This window comes from Nicotiana attenuata, chromosome 3 (genome assembly GCF_001879085.1).
Source record: "Nicotiana attenuata strain UT chromosome 3, NIATTr2, whole genome shotgun sequence".
NCBI lineage: Eukaryota > Viridiplantae > Streptophyta > Magnoliopsida > Solanales > Solanaceae > Nicotiana > Nicotiana attenuata.
Window position 1 is genome coordinate 7,809,151 of NC_031991.1, and position 10,172 is coordinate 7,819,322.

The 10,172-nt window shown below is 37.7% G+C and overlaps 1 protein-coding gene across 1 annotated transcript; it reads left to right on the top strand.

The window, feature by feature from the left end:
• Nucleotides 7,109-8,414, top strand: LOC109224518 (F-box protein At5g07610-like). Its single transcript, XM_019389088.1, has one exon. The coding sequence runs from the start codon at nt 7,112-7,114 to the stop codon at nt 8,306-8,308; it is 1,197 nt and encodes a 398-aa protein (XP_019244633.1). The 5' UTR covers nt 7,109-7,111; the 3' UTR covers nt 8,309-8,414.

Sequence of the window (10,172 nt, forward strand, 5' to 3'; positions counted from 1 at the left end):
GCTAGTAAACATGAAAAGGAGAACGGACCGCTCGTACGATATTACCTCACAACTTCCAAGCGATAAAGCTCATACAGGTAAGCAACCCACAATCACGATATTAAACAAATAAGAATGCCTCTACAGGCCGTCACAATTCTTTACAATCAACCCCTGACATAGCCCACCTTATTACGCCACGTGTGCAATTAGTAACATAATAAGCACCGCCTTATTTCGCCACACGTGCATCACAATGTCCCCTCCTTATTCCGCCACATGCGCAACCCACATATAAGCATATAACATATCCCGCCTTATTACGCCGCATGTGCAAAACATCAATGACAACAATAGCACGGCAAAGACCTCGTGCATCACAGTATCAACAATAGCACGGCAAAGACCTCGTGCATCACAGTATCAACAACTGCACGGCAGAAACCTCGTAATTCACAACATCAAGAACCGCACGGCAGAAACCTCGTGCATCACAATATCAACAACTGCACGGCAGAAACCTCGTGCATCACAATATCAACAACTGCACGGCAGAAACCTCGTGCCTCACAATATCAACAAATGACAATATATATACAGGAACAAAGCAAGAGAATCAACTCAAGAGATTCCGTTCACCAAAAGACGGTACAACTAACGTACAAGGGATAACTGTAACAGGGAAATACTAAGCGCGATAAGAACAACTCAACAAGGGGAAATAATATGAAATAACGATTCCATAATACTAAGTTCAACAACAAGGAAGTTAACATGAATCAAATAATTACAATTAAGGAAATATCAACTAGACATAGGATATCTAACGTCCTTCCAATTAAGACCAATTAATTACACGAGAGATAGAAATAATGCTTTCCAAATAAAGACAAGCAGTTAGGAATGATAATGTGACTATAGAAGGGTAATGTCTACAGGGAAACAAGTAAAAGTCAATCAGGCAACAAGAATAAGCCAAAAAGGGCAAATAAATTCCAAGTAAGACATGTAAAGGTGAAGCTAATAACAGGGAACTCAATCGTATCAAGAACAACTTCATATTCAGTGACTACAAGGATCTAAGAGCCTAAAAGGGACAAATTTTCCACAAATAAATCCGAGCACGCACTCGTCACCTCGCGTACAAGGAATACGATCAACAAAGAAGACTCAAATCCTAAGGGGAAGTCCCCCACACAAGGTTAGGCAAGGTACTTACCTCGAACCGGCTAAAATCAACTAGCAACCACGTTCTTGCAACGAGTACTCGGCTCCAAATGGCCCAAATCTATTCAATTAAATCACACATTGTAAATAACATCTCAAGCAACGGATTCTACTATTTAATTCAAAGCTAAAGCGCAAAATTAGGCAAAAAGACCAAAACGCCCCTCAGGCCAACGTATCAGAATCGAATAATTTTCACATTTTCAGAACCCTCGTACTCTCACGAGTCTAACCATATAAAAATCTCCCAAATCGAAGGTCAAACACGCACTCAAAACCCAATAGTTTAGCCTATGAAGTTTTTCCCAATTTTGATTCCAAATTTGAAATTAGATGATGGATTTAGCTATATAATGATGAAATATAACTAGAAAGGATTAAAGAAATGTTACCCATCTTTTCAAAACCCACTCGAAATCGCCCTCTCCCGAGCTCTCAATTGATTTGTCCAACTTTTGAAACTCAACCCTCGAAACTCCCTTTTCTGAACAGTGAATACCGCTTCTGCGGTCAAGGGACCGCTTCTGCGGTCCCGCTTATGCGGAACTCTGGCCGCTTCTGTGGCATCCTTTAAAATTCCAACTTTCGCTTCTGCGATTCCACTCTCGCAGAAGCGGATCCGCTTCTGCGGAATCCTACCTCTTTTGCGGGTTCCTGGAGGATGACCAAAAGTCGCTTCTGCGAAGCCAAGGCTGCTTCTGCGGCTCCGCTTCTGCAGTTCCCAAGCCGCAGAAGCGGAAATACCAGATGATAGAAACCTTTAGCTGCTGTACACTTTTCCAACACCAATAATTGCCCGTTGAGCATCCGAAAACACACCCGAGGCCCCTAGGACCTCAACCAAAAGCACCAATAACACCTAATACCTCATTCAAACTTGTACCAATCCTTAAACCACCTAAAAAAACGTCGGAAACTCGATTAAATTATGGATTTGAGCCTAAGAACTTCACATTTCATCAAAATACACTTTCGATCAAAAACCTAACTAAAACACGTCCGAATGAAATGAAATTTTGCACACACGTCCCAAATGACATGACGGAGCTACTGCAACTTTCGGAATTCCAATCCAACCCTCGGATCAAAAACTCGCTATCGGACCGGAAACTTCAAAAACTCAAACTTCGGCATTCCAAGCCTAAATGAGCTACGGACTTCAAAAATATATTCCAGACACGCTCCCAGCCCCGAAATGACTTAACGGAGCTAACGAAACCATCGGATTTCCATTCCGAGGTCGTCTTCACACTGTTCCGACTACGGACCACTTTTCAATACTTAAGCTCTCATTTAGGGACTAGGTGTCCCAAAACTCGCTGAAACCCAACACCGAACGTTCGGACAACCCGGACTAGCAGAAATGAACTTAGGGGAAGCAGTTAATAGGGGATCGGGGCGTTAATTCTTAAGACGACCGGCCGGGTCGTCACAGGAACAAGAGCTGTCAAAGACCTATAGCTGGCTGAAGATAGCAAATGAATTATTCCTTAGATAGAAAGCAAAGGTTCAATGGCTAACTCAAGGTGATCAAAACACAAGGATGTTTCATAGCTTCATGAAAGCAAGAAGGAATGAAAACAGAATATTCTCTATATGGGAAGAAGGGGGACAAACAATAAACAATATCGATGGAATTGCAAGGGCTTTTGTGGAGTTTTATACATAATTATTGGGGACGAAAAAAGATTGCAGGAAACATGTATGCAACAACATAATTAGAGAAGGACCTATTGTGGATGAAGAATAGAGGCTAATGCTTGAAGCTGATTTCACAAGTGCAGAGGTAAAGCAAGCTCTGTAGGGCATTGATGGAGAAAAAGCACTAGGGCCAGATGGATATGGGAGCAGTTTCTTCAAAGACTGCTGGAACACTGTAGGGAAGGATCTAACAGAGGGAGTATTAGAATTCTTTGTTACAGGGAAGATGTTGAAGGCACTGAATAACACAGTGATAAGAATCATTCCAAAACCAAAACACGAGGACAAAGTGGGAGATTATCGTCCAATTGTGTGCTGCAACACAGTATATAAAGTGATATCAAAAATGCTGTGTAACAGACACAAGAAAATATTGCCTTTTATAATATCGAAGAATCAAAGCGCATTTGTAGCAGGTAGAACCGTTGTGCAAAATATATTAATCTGCCAGGATTTAGTGAGGTTATACAATAGGAAGAGTACGGCAAAGAGTCGCTTAATAAAAGTTGATCTTAGAAAAGCATATAACTATGTGAAATAGGCTTTCGTAGAGGAAATGTTACATGCTTTGAACTTCCCAGCAAGGTTCATCAAATGGATAATGGCTTGCATATCAACCCCCAGTATACAATTACAATCAATGGTGGAATTTATGAAAAGATTATAGGGAAAAAGGGGATTCGACAAGGGGATCCTGTATCATCTTTACTGTTTGTAATATGCATGGAATATCTACCAAGAATATTGAAGCTGGTTACACAATAAGAGGGGTTTGGATTTCACACAAAATGTCGTAGTATCAAGCTGAATCATCTTTGTTTTGCAGATGTTGTTCTTCTATTTTGCAAAGGAGATTACCACTCAGTGATGTTAATACTCAGAGGTTTGAAGACATTTTCAGAGGCATCAGGACTCACCACCAATGCATGGAAATGAAACAATTTCAGTGTGAACATAAATATACAACAAGTGGAAGAGTTATGTGAGATCACTGGATATCAAAAAGGCAAACTCCCATTCAGGTACCTTGGAGTCCCAATTACATCAACAAAGATATCAGCTGTAGATTGTGAAATGTTGGTGGACAAACTGACTGCTAAAATTAGAGGATGGGGATCAAGAACTCTATCATATGCTGGATGAGTGCAGTTGATAAATTCAATTTTAATGCAGACACTTGTGTATTAGGCATCTATCTTTATGCTACCTAGAGCAGTCTTGAAAAGAATAACTTCTATATGTAGGAATTACCTCTGGGATGTGAAGGTGAACACAAACAGGGTACCACTGATAGCCTGGGACCTGGTTTGTAGACCAAAGAAGGAAGGAGGGCTAGAAGTTACAGAATGTGTGAGCTGGAATGATGCTGCCATAGGGAAATATGTATGGGATATAGCCCAGAAATCAGATAATCTATGGGTAAAGTGAGTTAATCACCTGTATATAAAAGAAGAAGATTGGTGGGACTACGAAGTACCTCAGGACAACAGCTAGTATTGGAAGAAGATATGCCATATCAAATACAAAATGGCAAGGGGGTATGTGAATAACCACTAGATCTCTCAAGGTGGAAAGTACATGATAAGAAATGGATATGAATGGCTAACTGGAAGCCAGGTACTATGGCAACATTGAACTTGGGTGTGGAATAGCTTAAATACACCCAAGCATAGCTTTATATGTTGGCTAACCATGCATGGTAGGCTACAAACAAAAGACATGCTTGTACGAATAGGAATAAGCCCAGACAGCCTATGTGTGATATGTGGTCAAGCAACAAAGACCATATCTCATTTGTTTTTTTAGTGCCACTTCTCTAAAGCATGTATTACTGAGATACTACAACGGCTGAGGATAGGAGTGCAGAACATGGAGCTAGAAGGTCTTTGCAAAAGAATCACAAGAAATGTAAAAGGGCGGCTAAGGAAAATTTTTGTCCTTGCCATCATGTTTGCACTGATATATGGCATATGGAAGGGAAGGAAAGAAGCATTGTGGCAAAGCAAAGTCCCAAGGCCACATAGCTTATGCAAGCAAGTGAAGGAAAAATGCATACATCGGATGAGAGACTGCCTGGATCGAAGGAGAAGGAGGATGATAGGATATGACTGAGAAATTTTTTATAACTAGAACAACATAGGCATGTAAATAAGCAGTAGAGTTTTAATTTTGTAGGAGATGTCTTATAGGTGCTGTTATTTTCTGCTCTTTGGCTATAGCTGATGTATATGTTTTTTCTGGTGATGTAAAATAAATAAATAAATAAATAAGGAGTTATGATGCCTAACAAAGTTCTTTCTTAACTTTAGATTAGAAAAATTAGAGATACAAAAACAAAATCTACAATTATAAACATTCTCTTCATTTATTGCCGCAATTGGGTTCTACCACACTCAACACAACTGTGTAGTAAGCATCTCAATATTTTTTTTTATACAGGTAAATACTTTTTAGCATCAAATTAACTATTTTTCACCCATTTTTGTAATTTCTCCGCACTTTACACACCCATTGTGTGTGTCACTTAATCTTGATTTCTTGTCAAACTACAATAAAATATGATAAAGTCAGTGTCATTTTATTAATTAGAAAGGATTATGGCCCTTGTCACTTGGCCTAGCAGCCCAACCGAAAATGGCCCAGATTTGAAACTCTTACCCTATTTAGCCCATGTTGTACATAACTTGAAAGAAACTTTTTAGCCTTTAGCCCATTATTAAAGACACACTTTTAGGGTTTTTATTATTTTCTTCTTTCTTCATTCCCAGCACACCAAATTCTCTCTCACCGCCTCTCGCTTCTTTCTTTCCAACCCACATAGATCCCTCATCCTCTCTTAACCTAGCCCCCGCTATTACCCCCCCCCCCCCCCCTGCCCCCAACGCAGTTCTGCCATCAATGGCTCGAAGAAGGCTCGGGCTCCTACTCCGTCGTTCATGGTGGCAAGCAGAAGAATATTGAAGATTTTTGAAATTGGGTCTGACTCTTTGTAGTTTGAAACCTTAATTTCCAATGTCTGGTCGAGCTCCGAGGAGAAAAGATGGGAAACTAAATCAATCTTCAACACGATGAAGCATAAAGCTCCAGACTTGCTTGTTCTTAAGCTTGTTGACCTTCTTGGCTCATCACAAGTTATTGATTCCCGTGATATGTGTGTTGTCCTCCTTGAAGTCTCGAATCTGAAATTGGGTGTATCATATCCGTGCGTTGAATTCCGAATCATTGGTGCAAAATTGCTAACCTATAAACGAGTTGAAGCATCCAATACCTTCTACTACAACTCGAGGCTTGGATAAAAATCATAACTATATAGCAGTTTGTATAAACACTGTATAATTGTGTATATGAATATACAAACACCTCTTATACACTATTATACATGTTTATACAAGTTATACAGTATTGTATAATTGTGTATAATATTGTATAATTATATATTTTTTTTCAGTTTATAAGGATGTATATACATTGTTAGTGTGTAAGAGGCCTCTACGTAAGTTTGACACTTCCTTCTCTTCTTCTTTTTCGTGTATGTGCTGTATAAATAAGATTTGTACGCGTTAGAGGGATTCTACAATTCATTTACCAAGTTTTTATTTTTCTTTTATCATGTTGGATTGCTTCAGCAATTGCATATAATAGTGTATGAAAACAACTGGTTGTATAAAGAGGTAGCAATAACCGTAGTTGATTGTGTGAAATAAGCTGTCTTCCGAGAATTAGCCTATTATTTTTGGGCTATAGATTTGCAAAGTGGTATCTAGGCTATTATGTTGCAAGTCAGGTGTGTGAGTTGTATTTATGTGAAATTATCCCTATTAATTATATGTCATATTTTAATTAAATAACTTACTTAGTTATTGTTGGATTTTTTGTCTAAAATATTCAAAAGGCATGACACTATCAGTTTGCATGAGCTGGTCAATCGCCTAATTATAGATTTTTTGTTTAAAATATTTTTGTCATACCATATATAGTATGATAAAGAATTGCTGTTAAATCTTTATCATCAAATGGGGGGTTAGTTGTGAGATTGTTAAATTAGGTGGATGTTTGAATAATAATAAGTTGGATGCTTTATTAAATTGACCCATTTTATAGTAAGTTATTTATTCTTTATTACACCACATGTCTATATAATAAGGTAGTCATTGTTTACTTCCTCAGTCAACTTATGCTTCTTTCTTCCTTGCAAAACAGAGTGATGAAGAAGTCAAGAAGTTTACCCAATCACATGCCAGCAAGGATCAGCGGCACCAATGAAAGTGTTTTAACCATAATTCTTCTCCGTTTGCCTGTGAAGTCTCTAATCATATTCCGTAGGGTAAGCAAACAATGGTCTTCTCTTATCTCCGATCCATACTTTTGTCACTCTCATACCATATATAGTATTAAAAAGAACCCCAGTTTTCTTTCCCCTTCTGGTTTCTTCATCTATAACTCCTTATATAATCAATTCCTTTCTTTTTCTTTATCTAGAAAAAGAAGTAAACCTTCTTTGCCTTCCCTTTCGTTTTTAGGCCAAAATTGTAAGATTTTACAGTCATGCAGTGGCCTTTTACTCTGTCGTTTGAACTGTGGAACCTTCTGTGTTTGCAACCCCACAACAGGGAAATTCAAGATTCTTCCATCCGCTAAGGTGGACGGTGAATTCTCTTGGATAAGTCCATTTACACTTGCTTTTGATCCTTCTCGATCGCCTAATTATAGAGTTGTTTGTTTCAAGAGGATTAAGAAAGAATCACCTGAACCAACAGGAAGTTACTATTTTTTGATATTTATATATTTATCTGAGATGGATATCTGGAAATCTAGCAATACTTTTGAAGTGAACATGTGCCCAGACATGGCTGCGGGAATCTTCTCAAATGGTGTTGTTCATTGGGCTTGCCATGAACAGTACATCCGGTTCGATATGAATGAGGAGAAGGTGATGCTAATGAGATTGCCATTTGTTTATGTGTTTAATAATGAACATTCATGGGAAATTGGCTGCCTTTGGCAATGGCATGACACTATCTATTCAGCTATGAAAAGTGAGGAGAATTTTAGTTTGCATGAGCTGGATCAAGCTACTTTAAAATGGATTCCGCACAAGTATTACCTTGCTTCCTATAGTCTTGCGAAAATAGCATATCGTGCAGTTACGAAGGAAGGGACAGAGGCACACAAATACGATCGAAGAGAGCGCAAGTTCTCTGTAATTGCTTTGGTCAAGGGAGACAAGGAAAAGGATACTGCAGTATTGATAGCCATTTTTGGCAAAGTCATTTCCTATAACTTTGCACGGAGGAAGATTAAAATCATTCTTGACTTGGGATTGCCGAGTGATATTGCGAGAGATGTATGTTGTAATTGCCTTAGTGCTTATCAGTATGTTCAAACTCTGTCTTCTGTTTGACAGTGTGTTTTTTCTTCAAATAGCTACAGTTTGGGTGTTAGCATGAAATCTGCTACTTCTTCCTTTGTGTACTTGCATTTCTAAGAGGAACAACGTCTTCATTTCTGTTGAATGATTAAAACTGAAATTTTGCTCCAAATTTGGTAATGAAACTATGAAGTATTATAGACTAGTAAAAGGAACCCCTCTTGGCTCTGTTTGGTCAATTTGCTTCTATTACAATAGGTCTGAATAAATGCATAATAATGACCCAATTGTTGATACAGTACTTAAGTACTATATTTGCATTTTGCCTATTCCTAGTGTTTGAACAGTAATCTCAATTCTTTATGCACATCTGAAGTTAGCCTCTCTTGTAGTGAAGTTCTACTTGCTAATTTGATGAGTCCTCATTTTGTAAGAAATGAAACTAATGATATAATCAGCCATTAAATTATTGATAAAATCAACCATGAATATTCAGACTGTGAGAGTGTTTGGATTGACTTATAAAAGGTAGCTTTTAAGTTAAAAGCCAAAAGCTATAAGTTGTAATACCCAACTTTTGGCTTTTGGCTTTTGGCTTATTTTTGTACTTTTTATGCCTAAAAGTAAGTGCTTTTAAGCACGTTTTATCCTTGCCAAACACCACACAAACTAAAAAAGTGCTTAAAAGCCAATAAGCACTTTAAAAAAGTCAATCCAAACACCCTCTATGACATATTACTATTGGAGATACTACTCCCTCCGTTCCAATTTATGTGATGATATTCGAATTTCAAGAGTCAAACGAGCTATTCTTTGACCGTAACTTTTTTTATATTTCTTTAAATATTTTGAATTATAAATTTTTGTGACTTATGATTTCAAATATGTAAACTTTATCTCGAAAAATTTTAAAAATTTATGTTGTAATATATTGTCAAAATTACGAAGTTTGAATCTCAAAAATCAAAATGTATCATATAAATTGGGATAGAGGGAGCATAATTTATTTTGGTTTCGTCCACCCATAAGCCCATTAGTTAATCTCTACCTAAACCCTAACACTAGTGCATATAAATACCATTATGAGTGTTGAAAATATATGCATTTCCATTTATATGAGGACAATTAGGATTTATGAAGAAAACTCTTTGCATTTTGAGGGGATATTGTAATGGACTGATAGGAAAATGGAGTTTGTAGAAATGAATTGAATAAAAACAGTGGTCAATGGTTCTTTTACTTCACAAATCCAAGATACAATTGATATGACAATGGGATTACAACTAATCAAATGACGTAATCTCCAACTCCATTGATGAAATTCAAGCAGAAAAGGAATTAAGTAAGAGAAGAAGAAGAAGAAGAAGAATAAGAAAGAAGAAATGGGTTCGAAGAACACCAGTCAAAAACTAAAGATTCTGACCTTGTCCAATTCGATTATAACAACCTGATCCCCTAACTAACTCTTATCATCACAGTCGTATGTTGCGTTTAATCATTCCACCCAATGATTAGGATTGGAGAACACCATGGCTCTTAGGTAAGTCTCCAAACATCTGTTGAGCCTCTCTGTTTGGACATTTATCTGAGGGTGATAGGTAGTAGACATGGTTAGTTTGGTACCCATACTTTTGAATAATTTCTACCAGAAGTGGCCTACTGAAAACAGGATCCCCATCTGAAATAATTGTTTTAGGAAGACCATGTAGCTTGTCGACCTCCTTGAAGAAAATTTCTACAACTTCCTGTGCCGTGTATGGGTGTTGAAGAGACAAGAAATTACCATACTTGGTCAGTCTATCTACAATTACCATAATAATATTACTACCTGAAGAGGGCAGCCCTTCTATGAAGTCTATTGCGATTTCTTTACAACGTAGATATGGAATAGGCAATG